The 19,602-nt window shown below is 54.9% G+C and overlaps 6 protein-coding genes and 1 non-coding gene across 7 annotated transcripts; 6 read left to right on the top strand and 1 right to left on the bottom strand.

Moving 5' to 3' along the window:
• Positions 1-2,366: 2,366 nt before the first annotated feature.
• B0I36DRAFT_395840 (uncharacterized protein) lies at positions 2,367-4,135 on the top strand (the record flags this gene model as incomplete). Its single annotated transcript, XM_046161532.1, is given in 4 exon segments — positions 2,367-2,550; positions 2,568-3,272; positions 3,321-3,482; positions 3,558-4,135. The coding sequence occupies 4 exon segments, from the start codon at positions 2,367-2,369 to the stop codon at positions 3,962-3,964; spliced, it is 1,458 nt and encodes a 485-aa protein (XP_046005691.1). The 3' UTR covers positions 3,965-4,135.
• On the top strand, positions 4,136-4,946 carry B0I36DRAFT_41990 (uncharacterized protein). The gene has a single exon (XM_046162140.1). The coding sequence runs from the start codon at positions 4,306-4,308 to the stop codon at positions 4,822-4,824; it is 519 nt and encodes a 172-aa protein (XP_046005690.1). The 5' UTR covers positions 4,136-4,305; the 3' UTR covers positions 4,825-4,946.
• Positions 4,947-9,183: 4,237 nt separating this feature from the next.
• B0I36DRAFT_254931 (uncharacterized protein) lies at positions 9,184-11,299 on the top strand (the record flags this gene model as incomplete). The annotated part of the gene is made up of 12 exons (XM_046150849.1): positions 9,184-9,319; positions 9,426-9,479; positions 9,587-9,709; positions 9,810-9,826; positions 9,962-9,991; positions 10,103-10,181; positions 10,275-10,311; positions 10,401-10,491; positions 10,593-10,629; positions 10,760-10,868; positions 11,063-11,133; positions 11,256-11,299. Coding segments are annotated over 12 exons (828 nt in total), but the record flags the coding sequence as incomplete, so codon positions are not given.
• Positions 11,300-11,872: 573 nt separating this feature from the next.
• B0I36DRAFT_336541 (uncharacterized protein) lies at positions 11,873-12,729 on the top strand. Its single transcript, XM_046155602.1, has one exon. The coding sequence runs from the start codon at positions 12,084-12,086 to the stop codon at positions 12,672-12,674; it is 591 nt and encodes a 196-aa protein (XP_046005688.1). The 5' UTR covers positions 11,873-12,083; the 3' UTR covers positions 12,675-12,729.
• Positions 12,730-13,698: 969 nt separating this feature from the next.
• On the top strand, positions 13,699-14,890 carry B0I36DRAFT_336539 (uncharacterized protein; the record flags this gene model as incomplete). Its single annotated transcript, XM_046155601.1, has 1 exon — positions 13,699-14,890. A coding segment is annotated over one exon (883 nt), but the record flags the coding sequence as incomplete, so codon positions are not given.
• Positions 14,891-15,067: 177 nt separating this feature from the next.
• On the bottom strand, positions 15,068-15,141 carry B0I36DRAFT_t185. The gene has a single exon. It is a non-coding gene; the product is annotated as a tRNA-Cys (tRNA).
• Positions 15,142-16,297: 1,156 nt separating this feature from the next.
• On the top strand, positions 16,298-18,343 carry B0I36DRAFT_336537 (uncharacterized protein). Its single transcript, XM_046155600.1, has one exon. It carries the CDS (start codon positions 16,385-16,387, stop codon positions 18,071-18,073), a length of 1,689 nt encoding a protein of 562 aa, XP_046005686.1. The 5' UTR covers positions 16,298-16,384; the 3' UTR covers positions 18,074-18,343.
• Positions 18,344-19,602: the final 1,259 nt, after the last annotated feature.

The raw sequence follows: 19,602 nt of genomic DNA, 5'->3' as shown, positions 1-19,602 counted from the left end.
GGAGGGTAAAGCGTGGCTTGCATTCATCACACAGAGTTACACGACACGAGTCAGCGCTTGGAGAATCGTGCCATTGGACAGACTGTCGGGACCAGCCTCGGAGCTAGCCCGCAGATCCCCCAACCGAGCGGTAATGGACCTGGCAACTGCCGTGTGCATGACTGAGCCGTCTCTCTGGTAGTGTCTGGTAGTGTCCGGCGGGGAGGAGCTTGTCGACAAGCGAAGCCGAAGACCGACCCAGACCGTCCCAGACCGTCCGAACATTGACGGCTGCCCAGCCACGATGTCGCACGGTGGACGGACAACAGTCCGAGCTTGGAAGGAGCCCCGGAACCTACTGATCAGGTCCAAATTAATCCGGCCCAAGCCCCCCCACCAAAATTGGCTGCACAGTACTTGCACACGACAAAAGGCCACAGAACCGTCAAACGAGGTCAGAATCGAGTAGTAATTATTGCATTTTGAAGCTGGCGATGGCGGCTTCAATATTTGGTGTATCCTCCGCGCGCACGGGCCACTGCGCGAAGGCGACGGTCCATTGTAGTGAGGACCTTTGTGATCAGCCGTTCCGGCACTGCTGCCCACGCCGACTTCAAACACTCCTCAAATTGGGAGGTATCACCGTCGTTTCTTTTGAGGGCCATAATGTTTGGAAACAGTTTTACTAGCTGGCGCTTCATTGAGGCCCAAATGTGCTCAATTGGGTTGAGATCTGGCGAGTGTGCTGGCCAGTCTGGTAGTACCGCAATGCCCCTGACGGCGAGCCAATCCATAGTACTCTCTGCGCAATGAATTGCTGCATTATCCTGCTGAAATACCTGCCAATCGTCGTATATTGGGATGAAGCCATCGCGCAATGCCTTCTGATAACTCCAGGCCGTATAGCCCTTCTTTCGCTTGTTAGGATCTGGCTGCGGTTCGCGCTGCATTATCACCAACTCTGACCGGCACCCCACGCCGTTCTTCAGGTAAATGGCACCCCAAACCATAATGGATAGGTTCGCCTTAACGTGCGATTTAAGGTTGACGAACTGGTCGTCCCATTTCTCGCTTGGGAAGCGGAATACCCATTGCGCAGGTGCGTTCGTGGAGTTCTGGCAGGACGACTCATCCGTGAAAATCACCTAGATCAAGTCAGCATAATCCCACCAACTTCACTTACACGTACCTCCTGCAATTCGTCGACTTTTGGTAGCCACTCTCTTGCAAATGCAAGCCTAGCTCTTCGTGCTTCTTTAGATAGCGGAATCCTCTTCTGAGCTTTCCACTTACGTAGCTTAGCTTCGTGAATGATACGCTTTATAGATGTCTTGGAGATCTGGAAGGGCATGGCTTGTATGATCTCTGGCCACGTCGCTTTTCGCTTGCGTTTGACGATAGTTAGTACGCGCCTTCTCTGGGCATTTGTGAATCCATTGCGACCATTCCGAGGCGATTTGGCTAGGTTGCCGTTGTTTTTCCAGTCCGAGATAATGCGGGTGATTGTTGACTTGGAGGCCCGCGTAAGCTCGGCAATGCGGCGGTGCGTTACACCTGCGAAATGGGCGGCGCAGATAGCTGCTTTCTTCTTAGGAGTGAAATCCTGCTTCGGCAGCCTATCGGCGCACACTCCAGCAACAAAATCATCCATGATAACCTCAAAATGCGCTCGAAATGGTGGTTTTGAAGAAGGGAGGGTTTGCAGGTGGCGCGACGCGTTCGCGTCGGTGGGGTGGTTGGGCCGGATTACCGCCCGCCCGCATGGGGAAGGAGACCCTCGGCTCGCCGCCTGGCTCGGAGGAGTTTTTGCTCCTCAGCACAAGCAGGCAGATCATCACCAACAAGTGATGCTCAGAAACAGGTCGACGGCTCGATCGACCCAGAAATACCAACACCTCCCCGACCGTGGAACGCCCTACGGAGTACTGCCCGCTGCAGATCATGACTCTCGCACAGGCACCGTGGGGAAAGCATGTTCCTGCTTAGTGCTAACCTCGACGCCACGTTCCTCGCAACCAGGGGCCACAGTCAGCCTGCAGGGGAGGCCACGAGGGAAAGCTTCGGGTCTGCTGTGCCACCCCTCGTGGCCGCCGGGTTAGGGCGGCGCTAATGTCTAGAGCTTAGCTATTCAAGGGAAGGCCCCGGCTGTGCGTCTCAGGACCGACCTGGCCATCCTTCTACGGTAGTCCCTTGTCGACCTGTCCCGGAGGGTCACACTGCTGTGTTTCGACATGTAAAGAGTCCACAGTCCCCGCTGGGCTCGCGTCCAGCAGCCCTGGTTCCTCTTGCTCGAAGTTGAAGGCGGCAGTTCTCAGTTCCAACTCACCAGTCCGGGTTCAACAGCACCCACGATGCGTCTTCCCGGGATCCTCGTCTTGCTCTGTGCGATGCTGGACATCGCTCTCGCCCAGCTGCCACCAGGCACGCCGTCCTGTGCAGTTCCGTGCTACCTCAAGAGTGCTCTCGCATCGACTTGCGGGACCAATGTCACCTGCTTCTGCACGGATCAACGGTTCACTGCCGCAGTAGAGGCTTGTGTCACATCAAGCTGTCGCATCGAGGACGTCCTCGGTACAGTAACCTAAGAGGACCCCTCCCCTGGACACATGGTCAGACTAACGTCCCTTGCCTGATAGTGGTCAAGAACTCGTCAAGCACAGCATGTGGTTTCTCCGTGCAGAACATCGCGACCATGTATACCGTGACATCGACTGTCCTCACCGTATTCGCCATCGTCCTGGTCACCATCCGCGCCATATATAGGCAGTTCGTCACGGATCTCGGCCTCGGGCCTGATGACTGGACGATAATAGCCGTTGCATTGGGCTGCATCCCCTGCACTGTTCTCAACTACAGGTTGGCCGAGTTCGGCATTGGCCGCGACATATGGACGTTGACGCCTCATCAAATCACCAGCTTCGGCTTCACGTTTTATTTCATCACCCTCGTCTACCTTACCAAGTTTGCGATACTAAAGCTGTCGATCATGTTCTTCTATCTCCGAATCTTTCCCGACATTCACTTCCGTCGCCTCGCTTGGCTCACCATCGGTTTCATCATAATGTACGGTCTGGCGTTCGACCTCGCGGCTGCCTTGCAGTGCTTACCCATCAGCTACAATTGGACGAGGTGGAACGATACGCAACAGAGCGGACGCTGTTCGAGCGCTCCCGCCATTGCATGGTCACACGCGGCAGTTAATATCGTCCTTGATCTTTGGATGCTCGCTTTGCCTCTTTGGCAAGTCAGGTCACTCAACATACACTGGAAGAAGAAGATCGGCATCGGAGCCAGTAAGTCCATCTATTGTCCATGCTCTGAGCTCTGCTAACTTCAGCTAGTGTTTATCGTTGGCACATTCGTCACCATCGTCTCCATCATTCGCCTTGCATCTATCATAAAGTTCAGCAGCAGCTCCAACGTAACCTTCGACTACACCCAAATTACTCTCTGGTCCACCGTCGAGGTAGCCACAGGGGTCATGTGTGCCTGCATGCCCACAAGTACGTGCAAACCCCTGGTGTGGAACTGTCAGTGACTAGCTCTCGACACATCTAACATGACGGTTGTCCTTGCAGTGCGCCTGATTCTCGTCCGAGCCTGGCCCAAGATCTTTGGCACAACAAGCACGACGACTCATTACAACGCGTCAGGAAAGAGCTGGGGACACACTGGCAACACAGGGTCCCAAGCCAATCCATCTCGCAACCGGTCTGCCAATCGATCTGGGCGCCACAACATATGGAAACCAAAGTTCGCCAAAGGCAGCGGGCCCAGCGAGGGCGCGTTTGGCGGCGGCGGCGGCGGCGGCCGGCACAAGCGCATCAACTCAAACGATGACGCGACTGAGCTGCAGCCGTCGAAACCACAGCCGGCTTACAGGACAGAGTCGGCTCCGTCAGAACATGGCAGCCACCACGATGACGGGCGATTCTACAAGATCGCGATCCAGACGAATATAGAGATGAGGAACGAGCCCAAGTAGCTAGCTTGGTAACAAACAAGGACGTACTTTGGATTCTCACCGGCGCAATAAGATGATGAATTTGACAAGAGCAGACACTGAGCATTGCTCAGTGGAAACCCAAAGTTCAATGGATCTTTAAGATCTGTAAGTCTGCTGGAGATGTTTTCCTTTAGCACCCCGTCAAAGGAAAAAGAGCACCATCGAGCTGCTCATCCTCCTTGGCATCGTCCCAATTTAGTCTCGCCAGGGGTCCGGCATCAGGTTCGCCATCACCACCATCGTCTTCGCTAGCGGTCACAAAAAAAAAACACCCACCGAGCGCCAGAGCAAGGCCAGTAGCATGGCAGCAAGCCGGCGGCATGCTTCGAGCACAGACAGACAAGGAGAAAACCCGCCACCAACGCCACAAAACCAGCATCATCATCAGCCTCTCTGCCTCTCCACAAACAGCAAACATCACGGCAGCCAACACCGGCTCCCTCTCCGAACGTCCTCGCAGCCCTTCACAAGCTACGCGACCGCGGCATCGTCGCCTCAGAAAGCGCGTCGACAAACTTCGCCCATCCGGGCTTACCTTTTCTACATTCCGACTCGCCGTTCTCTCTCACCAAGCACCCGGAATCCTACCACGCTGCGATGCTGCACCTCCTGAAAACCGGATCCCACCCGCGCGGGCACAACATGACCTCCGTCGAGACGCACGAGGTTGTAATCTGATTCTCGACACGGGCGTGCCGCAGGGGGGTGGGCAACCTGGCGGAGGCGTACGCCGTCCGGAGCAGGGGTACGCGTTCAAGGGGAGGAAGGGGAAAGGACAGCAAAGTCGACGCCCGTGCTCGACGCGCTCGCGCACGATACACCCCATGTCGAGTTCATGAGGCTGAAGGGGGCCACGTCGATGGGCACCGCGTGCGCGCGCGCGCGCGCGGCTGCGGCGGCCACGCGCTCAAGTGCTTTGGCAAGACGTACCTGAGCGTCGAGCTGGGGGGTATTGTATCTAGAGAAGTGCGCGCGGGTTTGCAGGCAAACGAATGGTGTTGGGTGGGAGCGGGAGGGGCGACAATATTGTCGTCAGGCGGGTTGAGGGCCAAGTAGATGTGTAAGCCAGAAACAATATAGACCATGGAGCGAACGCCCGTCACTGGGTCACGGAGTGTCATCATCAGAAGCGTGCTTGATGAGTTCTTGTGGGAATACACGGAAACATAATATAAATGACACCTACGTCCTGATGTCAAGCAATGAAGCGAGTTTCCTATTGTGTGTATTGGGTCGACGCCACCGACCGTGTACAGATATGCCAGAGATACGAAATCTCGTCGAAATCGAATTCATCACTCTCTCGACACAGCCCGCGCATGGCGAAAAAAAAAAATGGCCCTTCACCGCGGCGTCGCAGTCTGCTGATGCCGGAATGGGGATGTTATACTTTGTAGTTTCTGAAGGGCTTGCAGCCCGAGGGAGAAGGGCTGCGACCTAGCGGTGCTCGAGCTGGTTGTCGAGGCGGTGCATCAGACGGCGGTGCGTCTCGTCCAGAAGGACCTGCGGCAGCATGATGACAGTCTTGTCAAAGAAGCCGGTGACGGAGAGATCCTCGCCGTCGAGCAGATCACGACCTGGAGGCGGCCTATCAGGAACCCGAGGTTACCCACCGCAGGAACTGTGGCCGACGTTGTTCGCGCATGAGCAGTACCCGGCTGGCGTCGCCGATATGGTGGGATACTGGGCCGAGGACAGGATCTTTGGGGGGGCGTCGTCCTCTTTGATCGCCGACACCGCCCGGCTGAGATGCGCGACGACAATGGTCATCAAGACGACAAGCCAGGAGGAGTCTACTTCAGCTCTGCCCGGCCGGGCGGGACGTACAAGATCTGTCGGCTCTCACTGTCGCAGGAGTCGCTGCTCGATTCGGTACCCAAGGACGGTATGGCCATCACGAAGTAGCCAAGCGTTGCCCAATACCAGTGTAATCTGCTCTGCTATTCCCTCAGACTTGGACTGGAAGATAGTCACCCCGAGGCGGTGCTAAGTCTGGCAGGTCGAAAAGCTTCAGCACGTGGCAAACGTTTCTGTCAAGGCGGTGACTATGAAATAGCTCATCTAGGCGACATCCATCACGAACGCGCAGGCTGGAAATGGATATTACACGGGGACCTGCGCTGCGCTTCATTCAACCGGCAAATTATTCCCTCTCGCGGCGAAAGAGAGACTCTCTGTCATCTAGAAGGTCCATTTCCGGCCGGCTCCTACCTGACCCCTGACTGGGTCACGATGATTGACACACCATCAGCGCGGGTATAACTCACCCTGGTCCCTACCGTCCGGCATCAAGTCCACCAGTGCTCAGGGGTCCCTGGCCCGTCGCATCACGGTTTAAGAACTGTGACATGACAAAACCCTGGATGCATTATCCTAATTCGGACCCTGGTTGCGGGGATCCAAACGAGCCACCACGAAGCCCGCCAAGCATCTGTCCCAGCATGCCCCCCTGGCGACGCGGCCTGAAATCTGATTCGCGTGTCCAGCCAAAGCGCCCGGGTGTAAATTGCGCGGCCTGAACAATCGTGCCGCCTCGCACGGGCCGCGATGCGGAGAGCCTCAAGGGGAGAAGACCCGTGAGACGGCGACCACCACCACCACCACCACCACGGATCAGGCACCGGTGGTGCTTCTGCTCGGAGCCGGTGGTGCCTGGCCCGGCAAGGTTCTGACTAGCACTAGAGAAACCAGGACGGTGGGTTGGGAGATGCCAGTTCTTCAGTCGCGGAGACGCCACCCGCAGCCGCAAAGTACCCCTGACCCTTCGGGCGCGCCGAAGCGGTGCGCCCTTGTTCCTCTTTGGGCCAGGTGCGGGCTGGTGGTGATTGACGGGACTCGCTTGGGCTTTGGTCATGAGCGCACACCAGTCAGGACCTGCCTGGTGGCGTTGCGGCAGAGTCTCGAACACTCACGAGCGGTAAATAGCTCGGGTTGGATTATCCGGCAGGCTTCCATTCTCTATTGTTTGGTATTACCTGCCTATACTAATCATGATGGGGGCGATCAGCATGGCCCAAATTTGCAAGCAACGTGCATCAAGTATTGGAGCTATCGCCATTGCGGCTTGATCAGCCTTGGAGTCGGGGTTTTTCTTGACGCATTGATGAACAGTTCAAGTAGCAGCATAATCCAAATCCAGCTGCTCCTCGCGGCAGTCTTAAGCCCGGTAGTACATGGCGTTGCATGCTGTTCGCGACATGAGGATGGGCGAGTGTCAAAAAGGCATTCCGCGCCATCCGATCGTGCCCATCTCAAACTCGGGCATCCTGCAAGTCGTCCACTGGCAAGGATGGTGCGGAGTAGGATCTACCGCTAGTTAAACCGAGTCCCACTGCCGTGCGCATTGACGATGAAACAGCAGCCCTGGACGGCCGTCCCAGTGGCCTCCTGGCGTCGACAAGCGGGCCGCTGTTACCTCGAGAGCACGTCGCTTAGATCCCGGCGGTGCCAAGGACGGGAAGATCCAACCTGTAGTCACGATGGCGAAGAAGCATAAGGACCAGGAAGCGGCCGCGGATTCGATGCGATGGATGATGCCCCGACGGGGAAACGAGTGGGCGTGGCGTCTAGAGATCGGGCGCCACCAGAGCCTATCTTTGCCTCGATGAAGTGGTACCTTTTTTTCTTTCTTCCTCGTCTAGTCTACCGGGCGTGGATTCTTTGTAGATGATCTCACAACGTCCCGCGGCGTCCGGGAGCGGTCATGCGCGGCACGGAAGACGATCTGACCTCCGAAGCGGGCAGAGGCGATGCAAGGCGCCGCTCGTCACTATTGACGAGATCCGGGGCTCCGATCTTATACCCTTCCTCGGCGTGGCGATTAGGGGGGACAGACAAGGCTGAGGAATCAACATGGCAATTTTTATTCACGCATGTGCCTACAACGGCACACTAATGCTACTAGTGGAAATCTATGATGGGACATCAGCATCGCTCACCAGCTTCTTTCTCTTCCCCGCGGAAGAGTTTTCCGCCTTTTGACGTGCGAGTCGGTGTTGTCTCCGCAGACGATCCGGAGTCTGATTGGGGCGTGCAGCGGGTATCTTGCTTATTTACCCGATGCAGGTTAGTAGCTTTCTCTTGTATGTAATTCACTGTGACATCTTCCAACGCCTCGTCGTTGCGCGTGGGTCCATCGCGAACCAGTGACCACAGTAAGAGAGTTTACGCCCAAGGGGTGTAGCGGCCGCCACAGCTTCCAAGCGGTGTAATGCAGGCCCCTGCATCGCCTTGGTTAATCTTGTAGGTGGTGGCAGATCCCCGTCTAGAGCTGGATGGCCACTCGTCCGAAGCCAGGGCACACTGGCCAAGCAGAATGCAAGAAACCTTGAAGAGAAACTGCATCTGGCGTGAAGATGATGTGCCAGCGCACTGGGCCTGCGATTATGCAAAAAACGCCCGCACCATGCATGGAGGCACGGGTCAGTGGGTCCGTGGTCCCTCTTCCTCGGAGCGTCTCCCAGCATTTGCGTCTGCCGCGTCGGGCCTGGGCGGCGACTTGTTTAGAATGTCACTGTTGACCATTTTCTTATTTCTGTCCAAGGAAGCAGTCTATGCGCTGTGAATTACCAAGGTTCAAGTACGCAACCGCTGACCATCATCTGTCTGCCCGCTTCCTAGCCCTTCACTTGCAAGAGCACCACTTCCAACACTACTGCAAGGTCCTAATCACACTCGGGCGGCGATCCCCGAGGGCTGTATTCGCCCGTCGGGTGATGGCCAGGGGCCGTTTCTCCAGCCTTGCCATCCCTACCGGCGTGCCGTCTGCAGGGCATGCGCCTTACCCACAACGGGCGAGCAGTGCTGCTGGCAGTCATCCCAAAGCACCCTAGGCGCTCGAGACCTCTTTAGCTCCAAACTGATCGAACTCTAATCGGCCAGACCGGATCCTTCGCTGCAACGGCATGTCGCGGCACCGAGACCTTCTTCTTCCCATGGCTTTCCTCATGTTGCAGCAACGAGGACTTGGGCTGCTACGACCACGCCGACCACGACGACGAAGACGACAACGGCAGGGACTCTGACGCGACTACATAGCACGCCCATCGAGCCGCAACGCATGCATCACCACGACAACGCCTCGCAGTTGTTGACCAAGACCACGGCCGCTTGCTTAGCCGCACAGGGCAAAAAGCGGGACTGACGATCAAGAAAGAGGAGGGCATCACTTCTGCTCCAGGCTTCACTGGGCCGCCGCGATGGCTCTCAGCACGCCCGCCACCGCCGACGTCCTGCTCAGTCGAGTGGTTCAGGACGCCACAGAGCCACTGGCTGGCAGCATCTCGAGCGTCATCGTCACGGTCCTCACCGCAACAATATTATCGACCTTGACCAGTGCGTTTTCTTGTTCTCGCCCCCCCTCGAAGCATGGGCAATGAATGGTCTGTGCGAGACAACCCCAGAAGTGCTGACGTTAGAACTGTTTGTTCCACCAACACAGCGCAAAGAGTCCTGCGAGTCACAGATTGGCGCACGCTGCCGCCTGTCGCATGGAGTACATTTCCCGACATACCCCCCCTTCCCGGTCTCAAGTTGGGCTGAAAGAATCGGTCCGTGAACTCGAGGGAAAAAAAGACTGACTGAGCTCATCTCCGATCACAGTCGTGTTCGCGATCTTTCTTGATTCGTGGCTGTTTGTCTTCGTAACGGCGATACTCAAGTTTGGCGTGGGCCTTGGCGCGAGCTTCGGGATATGCCAGGGCGGGATCCTGCTCTGCCTCGTCTGTGAGTCTAGTCCCAGCGCTTCCTGCTCTACTTTACCCGCATTACATATCGCGGCCCTTGATCATATCAGCTGACTGTGAGATCTTGCAATGCTCCACAGGCTATGTTACAACCAAGGTAAGTTTCTCTTGTTAGCATCGAGACAAGGCTGGGAACAGCAGAACTGACAGAGTCTTCGAATAGATCGTGAGTAACGAGAATCAACCGAGAAGAGTGGCCCGGTCGCTTTGCTGACAACTTGCGCCACGGCAGTTGATATACATTTTCCTGGTTGAAAAAGCAGTAAGTACCATCGAACCACTGCCCGACTCCTTCTCCACGCGCCTTGAAACTTTCGCAGTCCGCTACGGCTCTCGAGATACAATCCTCCTGACACTGACGGGTTACTCGCAGTACATTATCCGTCAAAGCTCAGTGCCAACTGGGCGTCTCAAGTCCAAGCTGTACATATTCAACCTGTTCGGCATGCTCGGTACGCGTCCCGTGTACCTCGACTAGCTGACTGGGCTAGCACGTACGCTCGAATGCTTGCTTGCGTCAAGTGCTGACGTGTAGATTTGAACAGGCATCTACGTTGTCGTCTCGATTCTCAACTTCATATTGTGAGTCCACTGGTGCACCTCCTTGTTTTCTAGAAACGTACCTAAGAGGCAATCAACTGACTTTGTTGTCTTCGTCTCTCCGTTCACAGCCGCATCACCCGCCAGCATAACGGCGAATGCGTCATTGGCATGCAGCGCGTCGCCATGATTCCGCTCATCAGCTTTGACCTGCTCGTCAACGTACGTGTGGCCTTGCTTTAGTCAGACGCCACCTTTAGCTGCAGGCGGCCAGGCTGCCACGATCACGATGTGATACTAATATTGGAATCTACTCTTCATAGGTCTACCTCACCATTTTGTTCCTCATGCCACTTAAAAGTACGTGTCACAACGATCCGCTCCCAACCTAGTAGCTGATCATCCGTATGGAAAGAGCACGGTACTATTGCACGAATCTAGCAAAGGACTAACAAACCCCTCCATGACGCGCTCTGGGGGAAAAAAACAGACTTGCGCAAAGTTCGACACATTCAGCGCAACGCCGCCAACGAGCGCCTTCGCACAGTTGCGTCCCGGACATTCATCGGCGCGGTGGCGACGACCATATCTAGCATCGTGTGAGTCTCTTCATCCACACCAGCCCCCCTTATTCGCCACCAGAGTCCTACGCGATCGAGCTCGACGGTTCCTTGCGGAAACCGAGAAAACAAACGATGCGCCGCGCGCGCACAAGGTGTTTCTTGACAGACGAGCAAGTCATGATAATATTGGGCAAAGACCGTTAACGTTTTTTTCCTTCTTCCCCTTGCAGAAATCTGTCCGTTTTAATGGCACTCGACGGCGAGCCCGGGTGGGTGTGCCTGATGTGCTGCAACGTGGACAGTAAGTTATGTTTTCCTCTCGGCCGTTGTGGTGGGCAAAAGTACAATTCCCCTCGATGCTCTGATGCAGCATAAAGCAATGCTCCCTTCTTTCAATGCGTCTAACCCGATCAAAAAAAACAGTCGCCTTCTCCGCCATCGTGGTCTTCTGGGTCACACACAAGGACAGGACGCCCATCCTCACGCCGTCCGCGACCAGCGCGTACGCCAAAGGCTGCATTCCGATCTCGCCCGACTCGGAGCTCGTCGGCCCCGGAGGCCAGTCCTCGAACGGCGGCAACAGCAGCGGCAACAACAACAACAAGCAGCAGCACCCCAGCCACGCGGTCCTCGCGCGCCGGATGCCGCAGTGCCTGCACGAGTGCCTGCCCGGTACGGGGTGCTACTACTCGAGCTCCTCCTCCGCCGACGTCGGCGGCAGCAGCAGCACGCAGCATCATCATCAAGCCGCGAGGCCCACCATGTCGCTGGCCCAGCAGGCCGTCGCCATGTACCACTACCACCACCACCACCACCACCGGCACAGGAACGGCGGGAGCAGCAGCCGGAACCCGTTTACAAAGTCGTCGTCCGTGTCGGGCGGCGGGACGTTTGACAGCAGCAGCCGCGCGCTGGACGAGGGCCGGGTCAGCGATTTCAGAAAGTACGGCTTGCGTAGCAAAACAAACCCCCCCCGAGACGCCCGAACGACCTGTTTTCTCGGGGTACGATTCGACAAGGAAAGACCCAAACGGTAGACTGACTGCTATCTCTCAGAGCAAGCCATGGCTAGACCGGACGGGATGGCAGCAGATCTTCGAGGGCGCCAACTGTGCAGTGCTGAAGGCCCTCACAGCTATACCCTGCAATCCACCCATAAGACTCCTTCACCTTGGAAGAGGACTATATCCTACAACCACTCCCTACATTAGTATTCGAGCAGACGAGATAAAGATATCCGGGCTCGTTACTATGGTCGACTGGGTACTTTTTCGCTGTGAGCAGACAGCCCGCGAAACTTCTCGTGCAGTCCTCTGCTGGTTCCGAAGCCTCCACCCAGACAAGATCTATCCCAAGCCATTTACGCTAGTATCGGCAAGATCGAGCCGACAGAAGTATCTCAAGACCTTCCAGCGTTTCATCGCCTTCATCTTCCGTACCTACCGCCTACCAAGCTTCCAACGACAAGACCTTCTCCCCGTCCGATTTAATTCGGAGCAGCAGCAGCTACTTGGTACTATCTGGTCCCACGAAGCTTGGAACGAGGAACAGCTCCTTCGGTGGATCCTAGCTGGAAAGCCCGCTCGTCAGCTGCGGCCGACAGCTAAGGAAGAACGGCCTACTCCAACACCCAGTAATAGGGAACAGAAACAGTCCGTCTCAAAACCCTTAGCCAAACGTCTGTCGAGAAAACGCTCGTTTAACTCCTATCGGCAAGACACTAAGTCGGACTCCCAACGAGATACCACTAAGATACGTCGGGACGACGAAGACGACGAGAACGACGAAGACGGCGAGAACGACGAGGACGACGAGGATGACGAGGACTACGAGAACTACTAGGACGACGAGGAGCTCAGCGACGGACAAAGCGAGACAACAGACAAGGTCCAAGACGCAAGTACACTGCAGAATCAAGTGATCGTCCTCAGCCCAGCACTGAGCCAGCTTCTCGAATTGCTATTCAAGCTGTGTATTACATTCTGTACCGAAGACTTCGCCGACGGCTATCCCAGCTCAACCCATCTCGTGTACTTCAGTGGTATTCTTAGCATTAACCCGGACGGTAGAGGCTTTCGCACAGTAAAGCTTTATCCACTATTCCTTTCAGCCTTAATCTACAACCAGCGACTTCTCTTCCTAGAATATACCCTACCTCTTCGAGCATATAAGCATATCGGGATTCCCCGGCAACCGCAACATCGGCAATTCGAGCGGCTCGATACAGTACGGCATAGGTATATGCTTACTAAGTCGATGACGCCCCTGACCGAGATGCTAAGCCTTCGTGACTACGGAAGAGTGATCGCTAGGACAGACACCCCGTTATTCTTTCTCCACTGGAGCGACGATCTCTAAACGGTATTATAATTACGGGGACTCATTTACCATCACTATAGACACCTTCCGACAGTTATCAGAGCACTTCATCGGGCACGCAGAGGAGCTCTGCGAGCAGCTCATGCTTGGTCTCTAGGTGAACGTTCATCTTGAGAGAGTCAAAGACGACCTCGTTAATGCGAAAGATGGGTTCAGTTTCATCAGCCACCCGCATAACAAACTGTCCCACGCCTATGCCCAGCTACTTAAACAGGCCTGCACTCCGTATTCCGGACTGTTCGACGAGAGCCACGGGACATGGAAAGCTACCGCAGTCGCCCGCTACCAGAAGACAGCAGAGAGGCTGCTCGAGTTCCTTGCAGGTTGTTTCCATACGACAAGCGGCCAGACTGGTCGGTCATCGGAGCTCTTCAGCCTTACATACCAGAACAGCGCTTTCGGCGAACGCGGACTATACATCCACAATGGCTCAGTCATGACGCTCACACGGCATCACAAAGCAAAGCGTTCAACCAATTGAGAATTCAACGTTGTACGCTTCCTTCCTCTCCGAGTCGGCCGGGTTATATTTCGATACCTTGTCTACATCCGTCCTTTCCTTACAACGCTTGGTAAAGAGCCGGTCTCCAGCCAGAGATCGTTATCAGGGCATATTGTCTCGCTGCCCCTACTCTTCAGCTCGGGAGTAGACAGATCAAAACCTTGGGACGCGTCAAAGCTCGCGGCTATCTTTAAGAAGGCGACATCCGTCTGCTGGGATACCTGTGTTAATCCTCAGATATACCGACAAATCGCTATTGGTATTACCGAGAAGCACGTCATCGAGATTGCTATGCCATTCAACCGGTATGACGACCTTGGCCCGAATGCGAGCATCAATGCCGTCTTTGCCGGGCAGAGCAGCCATCGCCCTATTCAGCGCGCAACTACATACGGACTCGACGGAGCTTTCCCTTCGCAACTTCAGCCAGCCCTTATCCGCATCTATGAGTGGGCGTCCTTTCGCTGGCACGAGTTCTTACATCAACCGAGTCGACGAATGCTCCCAAACACCCGCTCGTCGTACGACGAGCTACGACCGCTTGTTAGTAAGCAGCAGGACTTCCCTCAGCTGGAGGGTTTGCAAGACCAAGACCTAGGAACAAACGAAGACAATATTGAGACTGAAGCGACAGTACGAGCGATGATCCGTCCACCAACCCGTCCACCAATTCAACCGGTTGATAAACTGGTTTATATCGACACGACCCGCAACGTTACTATCTGTCTCCTCTGCCGGCTGGGAATTAAACCAGGTAACGGTACTGTTGTACATTTCCGGGGCAGACACAGTATGAAGGGAGATGAGCTACAGGACATTCGCAGAATTTGTTTCCAACCTACGCTTGTCGATCCGTTTAGCATTCCGGTCCCGGACGACAATACTTCACCATTGGGCTATTTACCGATCTTGAGAGGGTTTAACTGTACAGGTTGCCGCTTCCTAACAATTTCCAATAAGAACATACGTAAGCACTGGAGAGCGACGCATTGGAAGGGGATACAGTTTGACGTGGTACCCGACGATATATATAGCACTGTACAGTTACAGAGCTTCGGGGTACACTCGCGTGCTCAGTACTGGATAGTTAAGAGCGATATTGAGGGAGAAGATACTCTAGAGTAAGAGTAGTTTAGAAGGATAGTAGAGATAGTAGAATCAAAGTTTCATTACGCTATTTGTATAACTTAAGTTAACGTTATATAAAGCAGAGAGTAAAGCACGGTCGTCGCTACAACCCGGAGTCGAACCGAGGACTCCGCTTATAAGGAGACGGCGTATAAGGAGGCAAAAGAGAGAGATCAAGCCCCGAGCTTCACGCCGCGGCAGCAGAATGAAACTGAAAGCATGCAAGTGACCCGGCCCGGAGTTGAACCGGGGATTCTGCCAGGCAATTGCCAGCAGCGTCGTACCGCTTGACCACGGGTCTTTTTGTTCTGGGAGACTGGCTGCTTATTTGGACATATAGGGTCACGAAGTGGCAGGCTGGCGGAGGTGGTAGGCTAGCGGAAGTGGCGGAATAGCAGAGTGGCAGAGGGGCAGGTTGGCAGGTGTACGGTGAAATCACAGGTGAAGGTTGCCACGGCGCTTCACTGCTGATCTGGGGTACGCACATGGCAGAAATGGCAGACTGGCAGAGTGGCAGGTATACGGCAGAGTGGTAGGTGTATGCCAGAATCACAGGCGAAGGTTGGCGCCCCGCTTCACTGCTGCTCTGGGGTGCGTGTATAGCAGAGTGGCCGACTGGCGGAGTGGGCAGAAATCGAAGGATGATTGTACCAGCCGTGGAATTAATGCCAGAATTGAGGGAATACATAGGAAGAAGCAAGAGGCTTCGAGACAGGACTATCAAGGCTGCGGCGAAGCCACTTGCAACTTAGCGGACATGGTATAAGCTGTACGAGGTGCATAGGCAGGGTTATATACCTACAGTCAGCCAGTAGAATGTAAGCGGGCCGGGTAAGTTACAGAAGACAGGAGGGGCCGAGAGCACTAGCAGACGATAACCGAGACAGGCATGGGCAGGGATATGAAGTAGGAAAAGCAGATTTGACCCGACGCCACGGAGGCGGGCTGGAAACGAGGGGTAATTGCCCGAGTCGTGTAATACTTACTTAAGATAAGCTGTCCAGAGTAGCTAACACAGGAGGCAGAGGTTACAGTATGTACGGAGGTAGGAGAGATAATATGAGCGAGCTGAATTTAAATAGTAATTTAATCAGTTGCAGAATTATAACCTAAAAACAAGCGCTTCGTAGGGTTCGGCAGAGACAGCAGAGACGGCAGAGGCAGTAGAACTGTACTCAGATGACAGGGCTGGCCAAGCAGCGGCTAAGCCATAAATAGCTTGGGAAGGCTTATATTCGCCTAGTAGGCGCAACGGTAGAAAGAGGTCGCCTGTAACACTACTATAGAGCAGGAGAATACTTGGTTGTGTAGCTTAACTGCTTGTGTGGCTTACTTGCTTGTATGTCTTACTTGCTTATAGATTGCTTGGTTGCGGGGTGGGACAGGGGGGCAAGGAGGGGGATACAGTAAAGCTTCGTTGGCTGCAGAGAGAGGGGTCCTGGTCCAAACGGCTATATCTCAGCCCTCTCACAACCTAGGAGCAATCCAGCATGCCGCCGCTTCTCCACCTTACTTACTCTCGTCCCAAGTAACAACTCTTGTCATGGGGGCCGATGGTTCAGTGGCTACGGAGTCATCCGCACATATCGAACGATTACCCGATGAACTCTTACTTCAGATCTTCGCTCACACTCTGCTCACTATCGAGCAGCTGTGCATGGTCAACGCTGATCGCGGTGCGGACTCGCGACAGATAAGCTGGCTTTGCTTAGTTTCGTCTCATTTTCGAACTGTCGCTCAGCCACTCATCTATCAAACACTCCAGTTCACGCAGACTGATCCTCTCTGCGATGGATACCAGTTCAGCTCTAGCCAGGAATTTACCTACCTGCGCCGCCGCCCGGATGAAATCCAGATTGTCCGTCACTTGGTGCTGAAGGGAACACCCTTACCTGTAGCGCGCCTCCTCGAAGCCTTCGAGGACCCGGCGATCCAGTCACAGATTCAGCAGACCTACTCGACCAGCTTCTGTACCTTTCTCGACAGCCTGATCGTCGAAGCGAGAGAAGTCACAACAACCTGGCCCCATAGTGTCGATGTTTCCAGATATCGAGGGCACTATGTACTCTCCTATGACCTCCTCGCCATCTGGTCACTCACCCTAGCAGACCAGGTCGAGTTTGCATCGTTGCGCGTCGTTGCAGATAGCCACGGTTCACTCCTTGCACGATTCTTCTCCTTCTGTGGACGTGCTCTCGGCACGGCCGATCGAGGCCTGCAGGCACGACTACCTTCTCCCCTCTCGCGTCTCCATACGCTTGAGCTTACTCCTATGGAGAACGATATTGGGACCGTGAGCAATGCTGCAGTCTCGGCATTTCTTTCGTTCCAAGGCCTCGTGAGCTGCTACACGTCGTATCTCAGCTGGGGCAGAGGAAGCTCGGCACCATCTAACCCAGGGGCACCATCCCGACCCTGGCCGATTGCGCCTCATATCCAGCACCTCGAGCTCAGATCGGCTGCTTTCCCGGGCACGCCGCGAAACTCTAAGAGCAGTAGTCTAGTGATCCGCGATCTCGTCCTGAGGGAACTCGGCTCTGACCTGAGGAGCCTTGTCGTAGACGTGGATCCTGGGGATGCGGATGCGTACGACGAGTATCCCCGCGCTAGGATCGACTTCGGTCCGCTCGGCGAGGCGATCAGGACATACGGGACCGGACTACGCCGCTTCGAGCTCCAGCTATACAAGACAGCGGCCGGCCAGTTTGAGGAACGAGACAGCGGGGTGCTAGGTAACCTACGGGCGGCAAACATCAAACTCGAGTGGCTCAGTGCACCCATGTCGAGGCTGACATACTTTGAGCGCCCTAAGGACGGCGTCGGGGCTTACCCCGGAGATCACGACAAAGCATACATCCCACCAGACTTCGCGGATCTAGGGGACTACCTACCCCCCAGCCTGCGATACTTTTGGACGAGTATCCCTAACCCTCGCTTCTATAACCCAGTACCTCAACATGATCTGAGCCACGACCTAGGTTCATTGCTCGCCAGTGCCGAGGCTAAGCTGCCACAACTTGAGTGGGTGCTCGTCCACGCGCCGTACCCCAACTACCAGCTACGCCAGGGTTACAGGACTTATCAGTACTGGGCAGAGGAGACGATGGGCCCCTTCCACTACCTATATCGTCGACGGCAGGGCCCAGGGTGTCGTAACACGCTAGGGCCTAAGCAGCACCCACCAGAGTGGAAGCAAGCTATCAAGCATGAGATCGCGATGAGCTTGGAATAGCACAACCAACCTGTCATGTAGGACAGGCTCGGACTCAAGTCACGTTTTGGTGAAGATACTTCCAGCGAGGCATCAAGCACTCCTTGATATATAGTATAAAGCCGCCTAGAGAAGCCTTCTTTCCTACTGGTGTCCTGGCCGCAGTAGATCCGTCAGTCTATCACACTTAAGAATATTATATAGGACTACGCGAGCTGTCGTTAGCAAGAGCGGTTAGTGAATCAGGTCTTCGAAGTAGGGATTTACCCACCCCGTGCGCGGAGGCGTCCTGCCCATCATTCCAGGCGGTAGTGCGCTCCAGTACCGGGGGCGGAGCTATAGTCAAGGGCCGTGCGCGGGGCCCCCCTGTGCTGACCTGCGACGCGCTACCTGCGAGGTGAAATTCAGGTACGTGGAGAAGAGGCGAGGTTCAGGTAAGTTTGTAGGGTCCGTGATTTTGATACTTGGCGGAAACATCTATACTAAGCCGTTAATGAGGCGAAGCCGTCTTTAAGCTTTCGGCGACAGTTTAGACTTCGAAGCTATTATGTGCTATCTATCGGACTTCTCCAAGGTGATTATCCGGACCAAGACCTGTCATGGAGCAGAGAATATCCAAATCATTGACACTCTGAAATCTCTTTTCCAAAAGGCGAATTTCCCCAGCGGAGAACTCGCAAGGAAGTTCTCAGCTTCGTATACGATGCAGTCATAGGGTTGACGAGGTGGTGGAGATATTTGGAGTGGTATTGGGAGTGCTTGCTCTGGCGATTTTACCTTCAAAGTTCAGCAATTGACCCTGCAGAAGGCACCGAGAACGGTGTACTAAAAGCAAGATCGGCGCTCGATGGCGCTCGATGGCGCTCGATGGCGCTCGATAGCGTCCCAATAGGTTGCCACAATCTAAATCACTAAGGTACTACTCACGGTGTAGGGTTGGCCGCTAACTATGGTGCGCAAGCACCTTCATTAGACTCTTTGACTCTTTTTATTGGCCCTACGTACGCTAGATTTCCTGCTATAAGTCTGCCATTCTTTGATGCATTGTCATGCGACTTGATCTGAGTGTTGCGATGGGCTTGTACGTACAAGCACGGGTTTCCGTAGCCGTCCCTTGTTCCCAACTCGGTCCGAAGTTGTCAGACAACATGCCCATCAACAATGGCCGCAATATACGGCGTTCAAACTGGCATCCAGCATGGGTACATAAAGCTGGTCAATGTATCTCTCGTTTAGTTACACTTCCTGTCAAGAATTTGCCCGAACCTTGCTTGTCTCAGCCAGCAATATGTGTGACCTGATCTAGCGAGACGAAGCTTAGCTAATTGCCTCCCCTACCATCTGGCGGCAAGGAGTAAGCCGCTACCAGGCGCTCTTCCCACTTGGTATGTAATACAACTTCCTACATATTGTTGCCCCTCTGTTCATGCAAGTTTAAGTCCGCGTCGAACCACGTCCTCTCCTGCAGCAGGGACGCGGAGCGGCGTTCCGCCTGGTGCGCTGTGGCCGATGTCCCACCCCGAACAAGCCGTAGATAATTGTTTTTTTGT

Source organism: Microdochium trichocladiopsis (assembly GCF_020744255.1).
Source record: "Microdochium trichocladiopsis strain MPI-CAGE-CH-0230 chromosome Unknown B0I36scaffold_12, whole genome shotgun sequence".
Taxonomy (NCBI): domain Eukaryota; kingdom Fungi; phylum Ascomycota; class Sordariomycetes; order Xylariales; family Microdochiaceae; genus Microdochium; species Microdochium trichocladiopsis.
This window is presented reverse-complemented; position numbering and strand designations above follow the sequence as displayed.

Coding starts and splice junctions, on each gene's coding strand:
- B0I36DRAFT_41990 (XM_046162140.1), top strand. CDS start 4,306: ATGCTTCGAGCACAGACAGACAAGGAGAAAACCCGCCACCAACGCCAC.
- B0I36DRAFT_336541 (XM_046155602.1), top strand. CDS start 12,084: ATGGTCGACTGGGTACTTTTTCGCTGTGAGCAGACAGCCCGCGAAACT.
- B0I36DRAFT_336537 (XM_046155600.1), top strand. CDS start 16,385: ATGGGGGCCGATGGTTCAGTGGCTACGGAGTCATCCGCACATATCGAA.